The 22953-nt window shown below is 43.3% G+C and overlaps 1 protein-coding gene across 4 annotated transcripts in view; it reads right to left on the bottom strand.

The window, feature by feature from the left end:
- VEPH1 (ventricular zone expressed PH domain containing 1) overlaps nt 1-22953 on the bottom strand; it is a 287956-nt gene that overhangs the window by 170147 nt on the left and 94856 nt on the right. For all 4 annotated transcript variants that reach the window (XM_025289274.3, XM_025289293.3, XM_025289289.3 and 1 more), the window contains exons 5-6: nt 22173-22339; nt 7807-8016 (exon numbers count right to left, since the gene is read on the bottom strand). In XM_025289274.3, coding sequence (XP_025145059.3) covers nt 7807-8016; nt 22173-22339 — 377 coding nt within the window. The remainder of the gene's footprint in view (nt 1-7806; nt 8017-22172; nt 22340-22953) is intronic.

Raw genomic sequence — 22953 nt, 5'->3', positions numbered from 1 at the left:
GTGGAAGGCCTGCCGGATGTCACAGAAACTCGACCTGGGCAAGATGTGTGTCACTTCTCTACTTGAAAAGTGTCCATGACTCTGAGCCCAGAGAGGATGTAATAAACACGCTCTGGTGCTTGGCCAGCATATTCCAGCCAGTTAGGAAAACAAGGCAGAGGGCACAGGATTTCACGCCCACCCTGGCAGAGGCCAGGCTGGGAGGGCAAGCCATCCGATTCTTCACAGGTGCAGACTGCTGGTTTCCAGCTAAGGAAAACAACTGGCTGTAGCATCCTTCCACGTGCTATGAGATCATGTGTAAAGAGCAGCTTAGGGCATCTCTGTTTCCGCCACATGGGTTGGTTGCCTTGTGGGTCTGGCATGGGATGGGCAAAACACAGCTATGGAGGGTACCAGTGTGTGCCTTCTAATGAGATGAAGTCCTGGTGAGGATGGGGCTATTAAACTAAAATTGCTTCAGTTCATTTATCTGAGACTTAAGTAGATGGACAGAACACATGAATTCAATTTGTCCTCTCAAGAAATGAAAGCCATTCCTAAAGGGGTCTCTTTTTCACGTGGACCCACATTAGAAGAGAGGGTTGTAATAACTGCAATATCTAACCAAGGGGGCTGGGACCACTTGTATGGCTCAGAGAGTCTAATGGGTAAAGAAAACAATGAAAAAGAATAAAGCCTCTGAAACTGAAGCATTCTACTTCAGTTCTTCCTGGGCAAGAAAAGTCAACCTAGTCTGGATTTGATTTAGACCACTTCAGATTTAGTTAATGACAGGTTTTTTAAAAAAAATTGATGCAAACTTATTTGAGTTGTTTTTATAGGTGGGGAGCTGGGGACCACCTGCCCTTTATGGAAAGCAATGCACTTCCAGTGCCCCCAAGAAAACAAGGCCTATTTTAAATTATAAAAATTTTTTATAAAATGTGGCTTTATTATTGTTTTTGTTATTTTTATTCCCCTCAGGAATGGTGGTCTATAATATAAATTTAAAGCAGATATATGTTCCACACTGAGAAAAAAAATTATATATACTAGTTATTTCTTAACAAAGAAAGAAGATACAGCCAGTCCTACTTTATATCTTTAATGGAACATATAGTACCCATTCCTTGTATATCTGTCCTTATTTTGACCCCACATACCCATCCATTCAGCCTCTTTCCCGGGGGGAGCAGGGAAGAGGCACATCATTTACTTATTGCTGTCTTCCCTGATTTCAGTCTGTTGGACTTAAGTTCCAATCTGTATCCAAATAAATGCAATGAGAAAGCCCTGGGCACCACTTAGGAGGTAATACATTGCTGATATTTATTGAATGTTTAGCAATTGCCAGACACTGTTTTCCATGCTTCAGCTGATTAATTCTCACAACAAAATTAGGAGGTAAATAATATTGCTATTCCTATTTAACAGATGAGGAAAATGAATCAAGAGAGGTGATGTAACTTGCTAAAGGCCACACAGCTGAGTCAGGATTCAAACGAAGGCAGTCTGACTCTTGAGACACTCTCTTAGCCACCATGTTACAGCGTATGGATGTCCCCACATTCGGGCAATGGATTCTTACACAGACAGATCCCAGGTGGTGAACACTGCTTAGTCTACAGAGGTGAATGTTCCTCCTGGGCACTACACTTCAACCAGCTTGCTGCCTGTGAAGTCCTTGCATATGAAAACCTCTTTTCATGATCCATTCAACATCATTTTTTTCTGATGTCACCTACCAAGGAGCCAGGATCTTTTGGAATCATAGACAGACTTGCCTCATCATATGCTTTCTAGTTAATAACACCAGGTCCCCTGTCAAACTCATCTTCATATTTCACTTACTAGATAAATTGTACAGGCTCTGAAGTATCAACAACATTTTCCATCTTAATAGTTTCATCTCTTTCCTCTTAACTTATAGTTATGTCACCTAGAAGAACTAGATGCTTGATTGAATCAAAGTGGCTAGTGAGAATTCAACCTTCAAATTCTTAACGATTAATAAGAGTGCTCCCAAATAATCACGAATTCTTTTGGCCACAAGTGAATTCAGATGGATAAGGTAAGATTCCTTCCTATGAGGGCTCAGAGACTCATGGAGAATAAATAGACATGGACAGGCAAATTATGAAGTGACACAGTCAGTATGACCTTTGCTGCTGCTGCTAAGTCACCTCAGTCATGTCCAACTCTGTTGGACCCCATAGACGGCAGCCCACTAGGCTCCTCTGTCCCTGGGATTCTCCAGGCAAGAATACTGGAGTGGGTTGCCATTTCCTTCTCCAATGCATGAAAGTGAAAAGTGAAAGTGAAGTCGCTCAGTCATGCCTGACTCTTAGCGACCCCATGGACTGCAGTCTACCAGGCTCCTCCGTCCATGGGATTTTCCAGGCAAAATTACTGGAGTGGGTTGCCATTGCCTTTTCCGTATGACCTTTGAGATACAGCCAAAGTGCCATGGGAACGTAGAAGGGGTAACTGCCTAAGAGAACCGAGAAGAGCTTACACAGGGGGAGGTAACATTTGATCTGGGTCAGGAAAGATAAACAAGAGCAGGGGATGGAAACTATCCAGCCAGAAGAATAGGCTGTGAAGATGATGACATATGTCAGGGCAAGGTACGCTCAGGGAAGGATGTAAAATGGTAACAGAACACAGGGGGCATGGAATAGCCTGGACAGGTAAGAGCTAAAACTAGAGGGAGGGTAGGGCCAAGCCAAGATGATGGCATCTGATAGGCAGTGAAGGAGCCAACGGAAGACTTTGTGCAAGGGAGAAAGACCACACTTGCACTTTTAGGAAGAAAACTGGTAATTTAACAAAAGATACATTGGAGTGGGAAGAAGACATCTGTCTCATTAACCCTCTCCAGCTGGGTAGAATTTTATTATATTTCTGTTGCTGTTGTTGTTATTATTACTGCTGTTAGATGAACTGTATCAAGCACTGGCTGTATGCCAGGCACTGTGCTAAGGGTTTTGTATGAATTCTCTGGATGTAAGTCTGGGGATGGACCCTCAGAAGCTACTATGTCATCCTTCTATTGTCTGGCACTCTCCACTACAGTTTCCTCATTTGAGAAAGACAGAAGGACCTGTGTGTTTTTGCCATGCTGAGGATGTATCTGATATTAATAAAATAGTATTTCTTATTTATGCATCTGCTTCATCTGAGCATACCACAAAAGTGGGGTGAATCCTGGCACGATGAGAAGCCAGCTGTGTCCTTTACTGGACAGGCCAAGGAAGGTGCACCTCAGAGGCAACCACTCATCAATTATCCCAGAAGAGGATGGATTTCTCTGCCCTTTGGTCCTCCTAGTGTTACCCTCCATCCAACAGATGCACGTTAGGTGCCAGAACACACCTGAAAATTGCCTGAGTCACTATACAGTTTCCTATAGGGACACAAACACTATACGGCTATTAAGCATGGTTTCATTTTAAATTTGGGCAAAAATATCCCTGAGGTAATTTGGAAGAGAGAAAAAAATAAGAAACTATAGGATATTAATTTTTGTTTTATAGAACAGCTTCCCTCTGCTGGGTTTACACCAGCAGATGGGAAGATTGTGACTGCTATCAGCTGTTTTAAACAGTTTGCCTACCCAGATGGGTGCTGATATGAAAGACAGGTGCATCTGGTATGCTTCCCCATAGCCAGCCCTGCAGTTCCTACACCTGTCTTCATGCAGGCACAGAACATAAAGCAGAAGTCAATTAATAATGTGTGAGACTGATTCCAGGCCGACTCCACCCTTGAGGTTATGCCAGTCCTGAGGGTCACACACCCCTGGAGAGCCCCGCCGCCCACTCCGGTTCCCCTTAAGGATCAAACACTGTAGTTTGATGGAAGGCAGGCAACAAGAGAGGGATCAACAGTAGGCTCCAATCAATCACCAACTGTGCATCTCAAAAGTCATAGCAAGATATTCCAAGTTGCATTGGCTTTTCTGCATTTCTAAAATCTTTTAAATCCTAGCAACAAATATCATCTAATACTTGGCACCCCTGAGTACATCTGAAAATTTTACATGGTATCAAAGAGAAAAAAAATTTAATTAAGTCAATTTTTAGATAAGACCAGAGTATGATTGAGAGAGAGGATCCTAGGGCCTGAGGTCACTAGGTTATTGCAGCTATTCCGTCATAAACACCTAAACATCTCCATGTCTCATATATCCCCATGTCCCTTTACCTCACGTATACCAAGCTCTCCATGCAAAAAACAGTGGGGTCTTTTCAGGGCAAAGTTCCTGCTGTTCTCTTTTAATTGCAATTTCCTCCTCCATGGATCGTCAGGAGCCTGTACTTGACTTCTGTCCTCAAACCCACCTGGCAATGCACTTCAGTAACTTTCGGTTTCCTTCTAAAAAGAGGCTGGGTAGAAATAACCATACACATATATCTTGCCTATTGGTTTTGGTCTTTAGAATATGGTGCCACAAAAGTTTTAGAATATTGAACAGGTCTACTCTGATTAAGCAGTTAATAGCTGCTTAGGTTGCTAATTCTTGGGACAACTGAGTTTTATCATTCTTTAAAACTAAAGGGTGATATTTTAGGCATTATTTCTGAATAAAGGATTCTGACTAACATTTAAGGTAGTTTTGTCAGGCTGATCTTGAATGAAATGGAATAATGGAATTCAAGAATATCAGTGCCGGAAGGGAGATAATCCAATACAAAGATATTATATATATTTTATATGTGTGTGTGTGTGTGTGTGAATTTAATAGTTATTTAAGACTCCTTGTTGGAAAAGGAAATGGCAACCCACTCCAGTATTCCTGCCTGGGAAATCCCATGGACAAAGGAGCCTGGTGAGCCTACAGACCATGGTTGCAAAGAGTTGAACATGACTGAGCAACTAAACCACAAACAGCAACAAAGTCTCCTTGTATCAGTCCTTCATGAGACTTCATAAACATGTTTCATGTCTGCATAATAGTTTAACAATAAGTTTCTAGCTTCTTGCTGTTGGCAGTGAATGTATTTATGCTTAAATCTGTGGGATTTTCTTGAACATTGTTTCCTTAGCATATGGATATTGTTTGTTTTGGAGGACAGAAAAGAGACCCAGAGAAAAGAATCACTTGATGAGTTGCAAAAAGACATTCCTTGTCCTCAGTCATTCTTTATGTCCTTCTCTTTTGATTAACTGGGCATGTGGCCACCAAATCCAGACTACACATTCCAGCCTCCCTTGCAGCTATGGTCATCTGCAGCTTTGTTTTATTTAGCCAATAGGATATAAACTGTAGGCTGTATTTGTCTGGAAGAGTCCTTCTCCCCTTTCCCCTATTGGCTGAAATGCTCACTTGATGGGTGGAGATGAATAACCATCTTGGACCAGGAGATGGAAGCCCTGTGCTCTTTGGTATGCTCCAGGATGGGACAGCAACAAAGGAGAAGGGGGGCCTAAGTTTCTGAAACATGGGATTCTATACTGACTGCCTTCTAGACTTCTTTATGTGCAAGAGAAATAGATGTGTATCTTTGTTTCAACAATTTTTGTTTCAAATTTTTGTGTTACCCTTGACCATATCTAATCTAAACTGCTGTGTCAATAGTCTGGAAAAGTTTTAATTAATTATCATGACTTTATGGAGGAAGGCAGGATGGGTGATGGACAAAGCCTGATTGACTCTTGCTTTAAATATATTATGCCAAGGGATCTCAAATACTGATCCAAGAAAAGGTGTATCAGAATTACCTTGGCAGGCCAAAAATATAGATATATAGATACAGGTATATAGGATTGGAACTAAGATCCCACGTGCTGCACAACCGAAATAAGAATTACACTGGAAGAGGTCGGGGAGGCCCCTTTCCTGGAAACTTTGATTCAATAAGTATTCTCTAGGGCCCAAGAACTTATATTGTGGAAAGAGCTCCTAAAATAATCCTGATATCCCAATACGTTTGGAAAGTGTTTGATTTAGAATTGTTCTCTGCTGATGAACTGAATCAGAAGCATCAGAAAAAATTTTTTTCTCTCTCAAACACAGATGCCTCCATGGGTATGTGAGAATGAGATATAGAGATAGAGCAAGAGCAAGAGAGAGAGAGAGAGAGAGAAAGAGACAGAGAGAGACAGAGACAGAAGAGAAAATATTCTGGTAGTCTTAATTTTGAAATCAGTGATTCCTCAGGCTCTTTGGCCCCCCTTTCTCTCTATACTCACCTGGAGCCACACAAATATCACCTAATATTCTTTTTTTTTTTTTTAATTGAATTTTATTTATTTATTTATTTATTTTTTCGCCATTTCCTACTCCAGGATATCTTCCCCATCTAAGGACCAAACCCTCATCTCCCACGTTGGCAGGTAGATTCTTTACCACTGAGCCACCAGGGAAGCTCTTACTACACATTAATGATTCATAAATGTATTTGTGACAAAAAGAATGATAACTTAAAGATTCCAAGGCCTTGCCCATCAGAGGTTGAATTTTTTGGTCCATGCAAAAACCTGCAAGGTCAGCAGACCCAGTCAAACAGCTGTCGGTCACAGTTGGCCTAAAAGCACTCAGGCATACCACAGGTTCTCCGGGCAGCAAAGGTGACGGGGCACAGAACGTGTTACCAGAAGGCAGATCGTGGCAAGCATGAGACATTCCAAACAGCAGTGAGCAGAAAGGGATTGTGCTCAGCAGCGTCAGGACTGAGTAATCCTTTTACAAGAGCCACGTCACACTCACAAGCACAGGCTGCTTGGGGCCCAGTTCTCCTACCTTCTTCGGAGAAATTAAAGGAGACAGACTCTCCATCAGGAAGAAGCCTGGCACTCACAAGCTCTCCACAAATCTCAGCAGAAATCAAACAAAACAGAACCAAAGAACCATTTTGAGACAAAATTTGAAAACAGTGCCAATGATACCAAAGATCTAATTCCAACTGGGTCACCAACTAACCCAAGCTGAGTCTGGATGAGTCACTTAACCTTTCCAGTTTTTAACTTTCTTCTCTGTGGACTCAAGAGGTTACACTTGGTGAACTATGAAATCCTTTTTAAGAGTTAAACAATTTTATATTTATCTAATAGGAAATATATAGTATAGGTAAGTGCATGAAGTAAAAGCCTTCCTCTATCAATTACACATTTGCTTCTATTTTTAAAAGATAAAAATCCTTAATTTCAACATAAAATCACCAGACAGACATGCATATGTGTATACACATGCATGCACACACCCTTCAGAACTTTAATTTCTGGAAATTCTTTCTTAGTTGCCTAATCCCTACAAGCTCTGATGGCATCCTGTTGCTGCTGCTGAAAGATTTTATTATGCAAATATTTAGACTAGGACTTTCAAACACCCATGAACGTTTATTGCACTCTCTCATGGAACATCATGGAGAGGGTTCAAAACATACTGAATCCAGGTACTTATTGACAGGATAGCTATGGGTCCTCATTAATAGGCAGTCTCTGAGATCTAACTCCATGTTTACTGACAGTCTCTTGGGTTAAGCAGAATGGCAACCAGAAATGAGATGAAAATCTTGCTGGTTATTGTTATTACAAAGTGGTCTCCATCTATCATTGGGCTTTCTCCATTGTAACCCTTCCCCTTCCTCAGTGACATGTCAGCAATAAAATCCTCACTTCCTGAGCAATCCATATAACCCTGCTACAACATGCCCTTGATCCAGAGGCCACTGTCCATGCCAAAAAAAAAAAAAAAAAAGAGAGAGAGAGAGAGAAAGGGGAACTTTCAGAAGTCTCAGGACATATCTGTATATCATAGAACTCCAATGGATTAAGTGCCAATGGAAATTAGGGAAATGAAGAGAAAAAAGCCATACTTACTTCATCCACGTGTCCAACAGCCCCGTAGATTCTCGCCATTTGTCCAATGAGGTAGGGGGATCTCTCAGCAATCTCTTTCAGCATTGGAAGAAAACTGTTCAAAGCCATTGGCTTGTAGCCTGCAATCTCTATGAGAATGCTTAGGATGATGTCGTTATGGGTGGAATCCTTCAATTGCCCAATTAGGAAAGGAATACACTTCTGAACCACCTACAGGAAGAAAAGAGAAGAAGAAGGGAGAAAAAGAAACAGAAGAAAGTTAATTAAGTCAGAATCAATCTAATATTTTTTGTATTCAATCTGAACTCAACACATTCTGAGATTATTACTCTTGTTGGAACGCAAGCAAATCTCCCAAGTCTGAAATTTAAAATTTACAGTAAAATTTCAGAGCCTTCTGTTTCCTTTGCTTTTTCTTTAAATCTGTGCTCTGCAATTGAAGAGTTAAGGCTACAAAATGCTTAAACGCTGCTACTCACTCATAAATCAAGGTCTCCTGTGTTATGTCCTTATCAGTAGTGTTACATTTCCTCCAAACCACCCTGAGAGCTTCAGCTTTTTTTGGAGGGGGTGCCCTTATATGATAGCATTTTCCTCCAAAATCACTGCAGATGGTGACTGCAGCCATGAAAATAAAAGACGCTTACTCCTTGGAAAGAAAGTTATGACCAACCTAGATAGCATATTCAAAAGCAGAGACATTACTTTGCCAACAAATGTCCGTCTAGTCAAGGCTATGGTTTTTCCTGTGGTCATGTATGGATGTGAGAGTTGGACTGTGAAGAAGGCTGAGCGCCGAAAAATTGATGCTTTTGAACTATGGTGTTGGAGAAGACTCTTGAGAGTCCCTTGGACTGCAAGGAGAGCCAACCAGTCCATTCTGAAAGAGATCATCCCTGGGTGTTCTTTGGAAGGAATGATGCTAAAGCTGAAACTCCAGTACTTTGGCCACCTCATGTGAAGAGTTGACTCACTGGAGAAGACTCTGATGCTGGGAGGGATTGGGGGCAGGAGGAGAAGGGGACGACAGAGGATGAGATGGCTGGATGGCATCACTGACTCGATGGACGTGAGTCTGAGTGAACTCTGGGAGTTGGTGATGGACAGGGAGGCCTGGCGTCCTGTGGTTCATGAGGTCGCAAAGAGTCAGATACGACTGAGCAACTGAACTGAACTGAACTGAAAGACTCAAGGAGAACATTATCAAGTAGCATTCTCAGAAATTGGTTGTGCTGTCCATTATCAACTGTGCTGCAAATATTCAGAAGAATGAATTTGATCAGTAATTACATTGAATTGAAAAGCATAGATGGCATTAAAAAAAAGAGTAGGGCAACTATTTATTGAATACCTACTATGTACCCAGAGTGTCTAGAGATTCCTAGAAGGTAGGATAAAGGCCAGAATTTTAAAACATGGTCTAAAACATGCTCAGTCCCTGCTTACATACTCCTTAGACATCATCTTAGACATGCACACCTTGTTCTCTCAATTTTAGTAACAATGTCATTTGTCTCTCTCTCAAATTCCTCTCACCATAAGACCTTTGCACATATCATTCCTTCTCTGTAATAAGGTCTTCTTTACTACCTCATTTCACCAGTTAATTCCTAGTTATCCATAGAATATCAGAGGGTTTCAATTTAAAAGAAAATATAAGTATGTAAGAGATCCTTGACAATGACTTTGATTAGAGCCTTCAAATTAGAGAAATATGGTGTGGAAATATTTAAAATAAAAATAAAGCAGGAAAGAGTTCATCCTTTTTCTCAGTTTTCCATTTGGACCACAAAAACGTTATAAGATAAAAAACTACTAAAGTAAAATAATATCTACCATATTCTCAATATCCTAACCTTTCTTAGTTTTTAAAGTCTTTATCAATATAAGGATGCAATAATTTGCATTAAGGAGAATGTGACTTCTTTGTGGAATGATGTCTCTATGTTAACACACAGATACATTGCATACTGACAATTTAATGAATTGTTTGTCTGCTAAAATAAAAGGATTACAAAGAACAACCTGGGGAAAACTGAACAATAAAAGTACAAAGTATTAGTCCATTCATACTTCTCCCATGGTTATTTCTTTTGTTTGTTGTTCGTTTGCTGTTTTGGTAAGGGAGACTCGAAATGTGACTTCCAGTATTAGGATTAAAAAATCTGATAAACAGCTCAACCTGCTGAACTCATAAACTGACCCCCTGCCAAAAACCTGCTTTTCCCACCTCTCTAGCCTCAAGTGTCTCCCTTCGTATAAATGACACCACCATCTACCTGCTCAAGCCAGAAGTCTTAGAATCATTCTTTTTTAACAAGGTGAGGGTGGGGGGGCTTGGGGGTGGGGGGTTTTGGGGAGGGAGGAATCATTCTTGACTACTATTTTCCCCTTATCAGCAGCTTTATCTGAGCAGTCACCAAGTCCTATTGATTCCCACCCCTCAAGTATCCCACATATGAGTCCACTTCTCTTCATGTCCATTCATCCATCCATTCACTCATTCACAAATTATTTATGGAGTCCTTTCCATTTGCAAGGTGCTATTCTAGGTGCTACAGTTAATGTTGTTAACAAGTCTAACAGGTTGTCATTTCCTCCTCCAGGGGATCTTCCCAACCCAGGGATTGAACATTCGTCTCCTGTGGCTCCTGCATTGGCAGGCAGATTCTTTACCACTGAGCCACCTGGGAAGCCCATATATATTATCTTATATATAAATATATACATAAATTTATAAATATAAATTACCCTATATGTAAATTTAAACTTGATATTCATATCCAGTAATCATGGAAGAAAGGTTAGAGCTACTCTCTGATAAATGGCACGTATGAATGAACAGTTCAATAAAGGCTGCCAGTGCATTGGGGGTGATTGTATGTCCTTCAGGAGAAACTATGTGAGGTCCTTGGCACCTATGGCAGAAGTGTCAGCCAGCTGCTCTGGGTCAGGACAGCACCCTTAACCTGAGGCTTTTAGAAATGGAAAATGCTTACACATTTCCTGCCCCATTCTACAAAATTCCATTTCCCAGTCCTTATTCTTTATGTCCTAGTCCTGGAACACCAGGGTCTCTATGATGCATGTTTCTAGTCGTGACAATTTTATTTAAACTCCAGTCATACATCCCAAGACTATAAAGAAAATTTTAAAATGGAGAAGAGAGAAAAGGGTAAAGGAAGAAAGGAAAAACAAGACAGGCAGGCAGGCTCAGGCAAATACAGAGTACTAGGCAAAGCTGAATCCATAGAAGGAGCAAAATGAGAAGAAGTACTAAATAATGTGACTAGCAATAAAATGTGAATAATGTGAATGAATAAAGACAGATATTTCTTGAAGGTTGCTGCTACTGCTGCTAAGTCGTTTCAGTCGTGTCCGACTCTGTGCGACCCCATAGACAGCAGCCCACCAGGCTCCCCCGTCCCTGGGATTCTCCAGGCAAGAACACTGGAGTGGGTTGCCATTTCCTTCTCCAATGCGTGAAAGTGAAGTTGCTCAATCATGTCCAACTCTTAGCGACCCCATGGACTGCAGCCTACCGGCTCCTCCATCCATGGGATTTTCCAGGCAAGAGTACTAGAGTGGGGTGCCATTGCCTTCTCCGTTCTTGAAGCTTATCACTCACATTTAAGGGAAGTGGTGCTTTGGCCTTCAGATATTTTTGGATAAGGAGAAATTATATTTTCCTGACAGTCAGTATTTCCTTAGGTTGGTCTCTTTATGCTGCCTCATTGGAGCTGTTTCACATCTCAGAGAAAGCCTTCTTTTGCTGAGGGCAGAGAAGCCCCTAAGATAACATATATAGCTTGCAGAGAGGAAGCTGACATGGCCTTTGTTCAGGCCATAAGTCCCACACCATGGACTCTGAAAGAGCTTCCAAACTGGCCTCCTCATCTCAAGCCTTTTGCCCTCTCTTCAGCCTCCTCACTGCCTAAAACCCCATCTGCTCATGCCAAAGATTTCCCACAATGCATGGTCAGAATCCCAGTGCCATGGCATTCCAGGGTCATTTACTGGCATTCACTGACGGGTTTATCTGCTGCCTCTTCCTCCACGAACCTCCCGACCCAGCAACATGCCACTGACCACCCACAGTGGCTTGAACACACATGAAAGTATGAGAAAACTCATACTTTCAAAGCTGATCTCAAATAGTTCTACTTCTGGGAAGCCTTCCCTCCAGCCCACTCTCACATACACACAACCTGGAGCCAGAGCACAGGGAGGCCACTGAACCACACACGGAAATATTCTGCAGCCTTATACAGCGTTCTGTCTTCTGACCCGACACATACACCTTTATAACAATCTGGGAGGCTTGCTATGAATTTAGAATTTTTGGTCCCTGTCAAGGAAACAGGAAGAAATGACCCCTAGCCTCCATCCCTTGCCCCTCCCTTCTCTTCCTACCCCTCCCTTTGCCCTCAAGGAGTTTCCTATGCATGTTTGTGGATACTCCAGCCCACATATGCAAGCTCATATAGGCTGGCCTCAGACCTATGGGGGTGACACTGTTGGCATGGCCTGTCCTCGGGGAAACAGACTGAGGCCAGGACTTCCACAGCCCTGGAAGCAGGATGGAGGTTTACTGGAAAGGGATTCCAAGGTCCCGGTTATCTGGACTGTGTTTAGTAGGCAGGGCGGTGGACGGGAGCTGGGGGCACAGGCAGAGGAGCGCCAGTCAGAACTGTACAAATCCAGTAGCCCAGGTGAGGGCCCGTCCCTGGCTTTCCTGTTCCTTCTTGAGCAGAATCAATCACTGCCTTTACTGTCTCCTAGGAAAGTCTGCCTACGAGTTTAGCATCTTGTCACTGAACTGAAATTCTGTGGACACATCTCATTACTCTAGGCTGTGGTCACCTTGAACAGAGGGCCATCAAAAATAACTTAACTGGCAGCAAGGACATGTAAATTCTTGTTAAAGAATAAAAAGTCGAGCTACTGTGTGTGTATACATGTATGTTTCCACACTCCCTCTCAAATTACACCTAGATTCAATGTTCTCTTTCAGTTAATTTGATTAGCACTAACAATGTCTATTCGGAGAAGGCAATGGCACCCCACTCCAGTAATTTTGCCTAGAAAATCCCATGGATGGAGGAGCCTGGTAGGCTGCAGTCCATGGGGTCGCTAGAGTCAGACACGACTGAGGGACTTCACTTTCACTTTTCACTTTCATGCATTGGAGAAGGAACTCCAGTGTTCTTGCGTGGAGAATCCCAGATGGGGAAGCCTGGTGGGCTGCCGTCTATGGGGTCACACAGAGTCGGACACGACTGACGTGACTTAGCAGCAGCAGCAGCAGCAGCAACAATGTCTATTAATCTCCAGAAATCTCTAAAAATAACTGCCACTCTTTTCATTTACTACTTACAGCTACCATACTAACAAAATATATATTCTGAAAACCATGGTTCTGCTCCAAAGACTGTTTTAAAACCGATTATACAGTCCATGCAGAGAAGGCAATGGCACCCCACTCCAGTAGTCTTGCCTAGAAAATCCCATGGACAGAGGAGCCTGGTGGGCTGCAGTCCCTGGGGTCGCCACAGTCGGACATGACTGAGCGACTTCACTTTCACTTTTCACTTGCATGCATTGGAGAAGGAAATGGCAACCCACTCCAGTGTTATTGCCTGGAGAATCCCAGGGACGGGGAGCCTGGTGGGCTGCCGTCTGTGGGGTCGCACAGAGTGGACATGACTGAAGCGACTTAGCAGCAGCAGCAACAGCATACAGTCCATGAACTTCCTGATGTTCAAGCTGGTTTTAGAAAAGGCAGAGGAACCAGAGCTCAAATTGCCAACATCCGCTGGATCATGGAAAAAGCAAGAGAGTTTCAGAAAAGCATCTATTTCTGCTTTATTGACTATGCCAAAGCCTTTGACTGTGTGGATCACAATCAACTGTGGAAAATTCTGAAAGAGATGGCAATACCAGACCACCTGACCTGCCTCTTGAGAAATCTGTATGCAGGTCAGGAAGCAACAGTTAGAACTGGACATGGAACAACAGACTGGTTCCAAATAGGAAAAGGAGTACATCAAGGCTGTATATTGTCACCCTGCTTATTTAACTTCTATGCAGAGTACATCATGAGAAACGCTGGACTGGATGGAAGAAGCACAAGCTGGAATCGAGATTGCCAGGAGAAATCTCAATAACCTCAGATATGCAGATGACACCACCCTTATGGCAGAAAGTGAAGAGGAACTCAAAAGCCTCTTGATGAAGGTGAAAGTGGAGAGTGAAAAAGTTGGCTTAAAGCTCAACATTCAGAAAACGAAGATCATGGCATCCAGTCCCATCACTTCATGGGAAATAGATGGGGAAACAGTGGAAACAGTGTCAGACTTTATTTTTCTGGGCTCCAAAATCACTGCAGATGGTGACTGCAGCCATAAAATTAAAAGACGCTTACTCCTTGGAAGGAAAGTTATGACCAACCTAGATAGCATATTCAAAAGCAGAGACATACTTTGCCAACAAAGGTTCATCTAGTCAAGGCTATGGTTTTTCCTGTGGTCATGTATGGATGTGAGAGTTGGACTGTGAAGAAGGCTGAGCACCGAAGAATTGATGCTTTTGAACTATCGTGTTGGAGAAGACTCTTGAGAGTCCCTTGGACTGCAAGGAGATGCAACCAGTCCATTCTGAAGGAGATCAGCCCTGGGATTTCTTTGGAAGGAATGATGCTGAGGCTGAAGCTCCAGTACTTTGGCCACTTCATGCGAAGAGTTGACTCATTGGAAAAGACTCTGATGCTGGGAAGGATTGGGGGCAAGAGGAGAAGGGGACGACAGAGGATGAGATGGCTGGATGGCATCACTGACTCGATGGACGTGAGTCTGAGTGAACTCTGGGAGTTGGTGATGGAGAGGGAAGCCTGGCATGCTGCGATTCATGGGGTCACAAAGAGTTGGACACGAATGAGCGACTGAACTGAACTGAACTGAACTGAATACAGTCCATCACTCCATCTTCTTAATGTTTTGCAACTATTCTCATTTTAAACAAATACTAAGTGACCTTTGAGTCTTGTCAGCCAGAAGATGCTGTGTTAGGTGAGGAGGATTAGGTATGTGAACTGGAATGTTCTACACTGCTGAGAGAAAATCCTAGAAAATGACTCTTTTCTAGGGACCAGACCACAAAAGCAGTTCCTCTGGGTCTGGACATTAATCAATAGAGGGCTGAACTTGCCAATTCCTGCCACTTATCTCTGTATAGTTAGGGTTAGAAGTCTATGTCCTAAGGATAATTACAGACATGCTCATGTGTGTTACTAAATTCTGCTCCTTTTGTTGGCTAGACTACAGCATGGTTTTTGGCAGCCAAGAATACAGTCTTAGGCCCAGAAGGCCACTTGGAAAATTGACCACCCAGCCTTTTCCTGTAAATGGACTCGGAGAATTCTCTGGAGCTTCCAGCCATGAGTCACTAGCCAGGAATTGCCTCCCTCCACCTAGGAAGGACATTTTCGTAAGAGAGGGATACTCTGTAGACAGTGATGGAGGAAGGGACCCCACCTGCTTGGGAAGCAACATCAGAAAGTCACAGACAATCTCAGCTACACAAAGAGATTTTTTGTTTTAAGGGCCAACTGTTGACCCTCCAATCCTGAAAAACCAGGTTATCACTAGTCACAGAAGGTAGGTAGTGAAGAGCGCATTCAAGAAAACATGAAACATTCCTGCACGCTGCCTTCATTGGAGAACCTGCTCAGGGATCTCCAAGTTACAGAACGCTGGCACAGTGTTCATGCAGAGAGAAAAGCCCTCTTTTAATCCTCATTTCACAAGGTGAAAATCCTCGTTTAGCCTCTCATTTCACTTGAGATTGGATGAACTAGATGTACATGGAAAGCCTCAGTCTGTAGATGTGACTGTTGCCCTGATTTCGTTTTCCTCTCAGTCGACCTTTTTCTGTATCCCTCCTGTTCCCTTTGCCTGCTGTCTAATTAATGAACATGAGAGAGAGGAGGGTTTACCTGGGATTTCTCTAGCTCACTACCTGTGTATCTCAGTAATCAAGTGCTAGCTGACAAAGAGCTGAAGGAGGCAAGGGGGTGGGGTGGGGAGGGGCAGGACCACTTTAACATGAAGAGAAGTGCTGATGGAAAGCAAAGGGTTGGTCAGTGCCCTGTCAACCCTCCCTCCCACCAGTTAGGATCCTGGTCCTGGGGTTGTCCCTTCACTTCACTATGAGTGCTTCCTAACCCTTTGCTTCTTCATTCCAGGATCCACACTCAGCACCCATGATAGATCTCATTGGCTGGAATTAGACTGGATTGATGATGTAGTTCATCCTGACCTGTATGCCTTTGTGAAAGCTCCCTAACCAGTGTCAGCCCCAGATATTCTGTAAATGGCAGCCTTCGGGGCAGGGCAGTGTGACTGTAATGGCCTGTGGAAGACACGGACATTGACCGTCTGAAAATGGGAGGCCGGATAAAGATGAGGGAGGCACATGACAAGCCACCTCACCAAGCCACTCCCTGGTACCCACCCTGTTCTTAACCTCTCCAAACTTCAGCTTCTCCGTTTACAAAATGAAAAGGCTGTTGTGGGGAACAAGTGAGATGATTCCTGTAAAACACCTATGTAAGTGCCTGGTACTTAACATGAGCTCGACCACTACTGGTGCCCCCTTGTCCACCCTCCCCTGCCTCCTGTAACCTGGGAACACTCCCCTGGGGCCTTCGGAAGTGGAGGCTGCTCAGTGACTCCCCCAGAAGAAGAGAGGAGGGGGCTGGGAGTCAGAGTGCTGGACCTGTCCAGCAGTGTCCCTTACTGCTCACTACTGGGTGATGGGGGCAGGATAACCTCTCAAAGCATCCAGTTTTTCCCCCTACCTTTAACGGATTAATTCATTTTAATGTGTATATAATTTTAAAGGGTATACTCCATTGACATCAAAGCATCCATTCTGACTAGTGTAAAATGGAAAAAAATTACACATTATAGAGTTATTGGTAGCATTAAGTGAGATATTAGATGTTAAAACAAAAATCCTTTGTGAATGATAAATCCTCTGCAAATTTAGGCACTAATACTATTTCATCTGTGTTAAGAAATATTCACAGAGTGACTTCTCTGTGCCAGATACTATGCCAGGCATTGGGGACACAGTAATGGACAAGGGAGTCCTCGTGTCTCAAGCATTTGTATCACAGCCAAGGTGGTTCCCTGGTAGTTCAGCTGGTAAAGAATCCACCTGCAGTGCAGGAGACTCTGGTTCAATTCCTGGGTTGGGAAGACCTGCTGGAGAAGTGATAGGCGACCCACTCCAGTATTCTTGGGCTTCCCTGGTGGCTCATCTGGTAAAGAATCCACCTGCAATGCAGGAGACCTGGGTTAGATCCCTGGGTTGGGAAGATCCCCTGGAGAAGGGAATGGCTACCTGCTCCAGTATTCTAGTATTCTGGCCTGCAGAATTCCATGGCAAAGAGCTGGACACAAATGAGCGACTTTCACTTTCACTTTCAAGGTGGTCCGGAGGGAAAGAGAACAGCAGAGACAAATTCATGGCAGTGTGAAATGTGCTGTGTCAGGGATTAGGGGTAAGAAAAGAGTCAGAAAGTTTTGCAGGCAAGAAAGCCACATCTAAGCAATTGTCAGCTCACAAAGGGTGGTGCTGGTGAGGGAAGATCATTCTAGGTGGAGAACATGACATGTACATAAAAACTCAGTGCCTGATAGAGAATGCCCGCTTGTGATCCCTGAGACCAGATACTTGTTCGAGGTCTAAGGGTTAAAGAGACCCGGATGCTGGCAAAGATTGAGGGCAAGAGGAGAAGGGGGTGACAGAGGATGAGATGGTTGGATGGCATCACTGACTCAACAGACATGAGTCTGAGCAAACTCAGGGAGATGGTGAAGGACAGGGAAGCCTGGCGTGCTGCAGTCTGTGAGGTAGCAAAGAGTCGGACACAACAACAAGAGTGACTGAACAACAGCAACAACAACAAGAGTGACTGAACAACAGCAACAAAGGAGGCCAAGCAACAGACAGGGGCCTGGTTTTAAATAGCTTCATAAGTCCTTTCCCAAGTCTCTGGACAGCCACAGAAAGACTGTAACCAGCGGTCTGCTGGGACCTCTCTGAATGCCACACAAGGTGCCACTATCTATCACTCTTGGACCTTACCTTTTTGGGTCAGGTCACACCAAGCCCCTTCCTATAAGTGAGCGTCCTCCTGGTTTCATTTACTGTCTTTATTCCATGGGAAATAAGTTGAATTTGCTTATTCTCTCCAGATCCTCCTTGAACTTGTATTGAACCTGCCCTTCCAAACATTGTGTTTAGCTTTCGCTCTCAGGCTGCAGATAAAATGGCATGCCCAGCTGTCTCTTTTCTGAAACCAGGTCCTGCCTATTAGTCACCTCTCTCTATTCCCCACATCACCTGGTCCCCAGTCTCTATCTGTGGTAGGCAGAATAACAACTTCCCCAAGATGTCCACATTCGAATCCATGGAACCTGTGAAAAAGGGACTTTGTAAATGCGATTAAGTTAAGGGTCTTGCGATGGCAAGATACTCTTGGATCATCTGGGTGGTCCCAGTGTAATCACAGGGCCTTGGCAAAGGGAAGAAGAAGAGTTGGAGTCAGGGAAAACATGATGGAAAAGCAGAGGTGAGAGTGATGCAGGCCGTGAGCCAGGCTATTGCAGCTGGAAAGGGCAAGGAAACATTCTTCTCTAGATTCTCCTGAAGGAATGCAAGCCTGCTGACCCATTTTAGACTTCTGACTTACAAAACTGTAAAGTAATAAATTTGTGTTGTTTTAAATCACTACATTTGTGGTAATGTTAGAGCAGCACAGGAAAATAATACACCACCCTGTCTGTGTCCCCCTCACTCTGAGCTTTCTTTTACCTGGTCTAGTGATCCCTTAACGCCACTCCCTGCCCAAACTCTGCTGTAGCTTTGCCCATCCTTTATGTCCTTAATCCTTTCTGAAATTCATTTCTCAATCTGTGCTTGGAATTCACTCCCAGACTACCTCTAGCTTGTTCTATCTAATATTTTCTGCCACATCTTCAATCACTTTATTCTTACTGGATATTTTTAAACCCTCCTTATTTCCTCTAAACTCCAACAGCCATGCAGGCATTTCCTACACTTCCCTTCCACACACAATCCATAATAGATGTCTTCCACTCCCCACTTCACCCCTACAGACCACTGCCTCTCATGAGTCACTAGTGGGTCTCCAGCTACCAAAGCCAAGGTTGATTCCTATCTCCAATCTCCTTTAAGTCCCTATATCTTGACCCTGTTGAGTCACTTTCCCTCTTTGAAGACCACACGCATTGTTTTACTTATTTTCATGGTCTTTACTTTCTTTGACCTCTTTTGTTCATTTTTTCATTTCCAAATTCAACAACACTTTATTGAAGCCCTACTATGTGCCCAGCACTGTGGTAGGGCATTCATACAAATATGCAGACACAGGTGCTATGCTCCTCAAGGAGTTTAAGGCACACTGGGAGAGAAAGACATGGAAAAAATAACTGCAATATATTTTTCTAAGGGCAAAAGCAAAACTGTATACCGGGTAACAGAGAGGCGCCCAGTCCTCTGTCTGACCTCTAGCCTTGCTGCTCTAAGTGTGGTCACTGAAGCAGCAGGGGCAGCAACGCCAGGGAACTTGAAAAAGAGTAGAATTGGGGACCCCATCCTAGAACTACTGACCTGAAACCTCCGGGGGTGGGGCTCAAGCCTGCTCTCTCATGTCCAGGTCTCCCAGCCCGGTCCCCACTTCTTAAAGGCCATCTGCCTCTCTTCTCAACCTGACACAAAACCTCAAGGTCTGGCCTGATGCCACTCCCTCTGTGCATCTTCATGGCACCTGTTTTCCCCTAAGGCAGAACTCACTGCCATCCCATCTCTGTTTATACCTTTCTTTGAGAGGCTGGGCCTGAGGCATGTGGGATCTTAGTTCCTAGACTAGGGATCAAACTCACGCCACCTTATTAGGAGTGCCAAGTCTTAACCACTGGACTGCTAGGGAAGTCCTCCCAACCTCTTTTTTTTTTTCTCCCACCCTCCTTTTCTTAAAAATCTGTTTCTATCTTTTGTAGAGCACTTATCAGCCTCTTTAATTAAGCTTAGTTTTATGAATATTTATTGAGTACTATCAGATACTGTAACAAGATGTGGGATACAGAGGAAAAGAAGAAATCATGCCTTGCCACGAGGAGCTTACAGTCTATTGTGGTTAATTATACATATAATCAACCTTGTCTGCCTTTCTTTGAATTTTGACATTGAATTCAAATGTTCCAGTTTTCACCTTGGTGTTGTTTTTCAAGTGGTGGATATTGATATTAACATGAAAATGGAGCAAAGATGCAGCCATAACTGATATAACCTTGGTCTTAGCATTAATCTGTATATGCACATGTGCTCGTGCCCTCTAGAATCCACTTCTACTTCCCCCTTCCTGCTGCTGCTGCTGCTGCTAAGTCATGTCAGTCGTGCCTGACTCTGTGTGGCCCCAGAGAGAGCAGCCCACCAGGCTCTCCTGTCCCTGGGATTCTTCAGGCAAGAACACTGGAGTGGGTTGTCGTTTCCTTCTCCAATGTATGAAAGTGAAAAGTGAAAGTGAAGTCGCTCAGTCGGGTCCGACTCCTAGGGACCCCATGGACTGCAGCCTACCAGGCTCCTCTGTCCATGGGATTTGCCTTGCAAGAGTACTGCAGTGGGTTGCCATTGCCTTCTCTGTCCCCCTTCCTAGCAGCCTCTTGTTTCTGAGTGTCTTCAGGGTTCAGGAGAAGCTCCAGGGATAGAGCAAGGGTCTGAAACAAAGACTCTCAGGACTTTGATTTGGATGTTTCAGGAGTCATGGGGGAGAAGCATACTGCTTATAGAACCCCAACTCCCATCCAGATCCCACAAGGAGAAAGCCTACAGAAAATGGAAGCCAACATTGAGAAATCAAAAATCTGAGAAATGGAGATGGAGAAGCTGTTCTGCTCACATACTTGAGCCCCTAATCAAGTCTTATCTGAAGGTTTTTCCCCATTGTATGCACTAATGCATTCCTTTTATTGTTTAAACCAGTATGGGTTGGGTCTTTGGTTGCTGATAGTCACATGCAACCTAATTATTATGGTGCTAGTGGGCTTCCCAGGTGGCTCAGATGGTAAAGAATTTGCCTGCAGTGCAGAAGATCTGGGTTTGATCCCTGGGGCAGGAAGATCTCCTGAAGAAGGGAACAGCAGCCCACTACCTTCCCAATGGCAAAGTATTCTTTTTGTATTTTTGCCTGGAGAATCCCATGGACAGAGGAGCCTGGCAGGCTGCAGTCCATAGGGTCACAAAGAGTCAGAAGAAGCTTGGCACACACTCAAAGAATAACTAATTTGCCATCTAGAAGGTGAGCCTTTGCTCTCATTACAGGCTGATTTCCCCATAAGTGAAGACATGTGCAGGTCTTCCCCAGGGCCCCATCTGAGAAACTGTAGATCCCAAGGACTGCACAACCACACTGAACTTTCATCAAAGATGTTCTGCAGTGACTACAGATTTGCACACTTGATGTGTCTGTATTACTGTACCTGTAGTGGTTAATTTTGTGTGCCAGCTTCACTGGGTCAGAGGGCACCCGGATATTTGATTAAACATTATTCTCAGCGTCTCTGTGAGGGTGTTTCCAGATGACACTGGCCTCTAAACAGGCTCAGCTGTGATGAGAGGGTAACAGGCAGGAGGAAATAAACTTCAAGTGGCAGATGTTTTTTTCCTTCTCCACACAAAATTAAAAGAGGCTTCTTTTAATTCTGTGTTGAGGACACCTGGTTCTGCCTTGAGCTAACCAATACATTTCTCTTCTAGAAATGTTTTTCTTAAGCTATGTTAATGAAACTATGTATTTGCTTTGGAATCTGCCTTTCTTTAAAATGGTTCCCCCTAAGACTAACTTTTTTTCTTTTCTCAAACCTTGGGCTGAGAATGGGCTCAACAAACCAGTATTCATGTCAATTGTTTTATGATGCACCTCCTGCCATCCTATCTCAAAAACGCATACTGTGGGAGAGGGGCCTGGTGAAACTCTCTCAGCCTTGAGGTGTCTCTCTTATCTGATTAATAGCTTTCTAACAGACATAAAACACCTTGCTAAAAACTAGCAAGGGGTCACTCTTTCTGTCCCCTTCTGATGTCTGTGTCAGAAGCTTTCCCTATCTCTGTTACACTTGAATAAAACTTTGCTGCAGAAAAAGCTCCAAGTAGTCAAGTCTCATCTCTGACCCCAGATCAAAATCCCCTCCTCTGGAGGTCATGAATCCTGGTATAACACATGGCTTGCAGCAGCAACCTTTCTGTGTGGATCATGTTGCATATAATATATTTTTTACCTCCAGTTGCTTCCTCTTTGCAGCTACATGCAAAAGCCGTAGAAGATGGTACTGTTCTGGTTGTTCCAGTTGAGACATCAAGCCTAGGAGTTCTGTGAGGTGTCTGTTAATTGGTTGAGGCTGCTTTTCATACACAGCAGGTAAAACCCTCAACAACATGGCATTACCTGTTGAAGGAACAATAACGAGAATGATGACTTTATCAGTCCATGAGCCATAGAAATAATATTATTAATGTAATAAATTTTCCACTTCCTCACATATTAAACAGCACAGGCTGATGACCAAATCCTCTGCTTAAAATAACATGGTATTTATTTTTATTCTGAAAAATCACTAAAGCATTAAACAGTTTCTGTAAAAGGGAATATTTTATGATATGATCAGCATTATTATCTAATGAAAAATTTTCCTGAGTAATGCGCCCTGGGGAAAAGAGAATTTGACAGTAACCAGACCGAACCCTTGTGGAAGAAACAGTTCTGATAAAGAATTCCTGTTGAGAAACAGCATTTGGATGCTGTTTAAATAAAAACTAAGCAGTGCTGTAAGCATGGATCTAAATGAAACTGAACCAAAAAAATAAAAATAAAAATAGTGCAGAGGAATGTATTCATGTTCCTGAGAGATATGGAGGCCTGATTTAGACAACTGACATATGGAGGCTATGCCTTATTTTTATGAATAGTTAGGAAAGTAGCAATGCAAATTTAGATCCTCAATTTCTGCACTATATCAAGGGAAGTTTAGACTGAGCTTGTTTGTCACGTGATTTGCCTCA

This window comes from Bubalus bubalis, chromosome 1 (genome assembly GCF_019923935.1).
Source record: "Bubalus bubalis isolate 160015118507 breed Murrah chromosome 1, NDDB_SH_1, whole genome shotgun sequence".
In the NCBI taxonomy this organism is placed as follows: Eukaryota; Metazoa; Chordata; class Mammalia; order Artiodactyla; family Bovidae; genus Bubalus; species Bubalus bubalis.
Note: the sequence above shows the minus strand (reverse complement) of the source record. Positions and strands in the feature narration are given on the sequence as shown.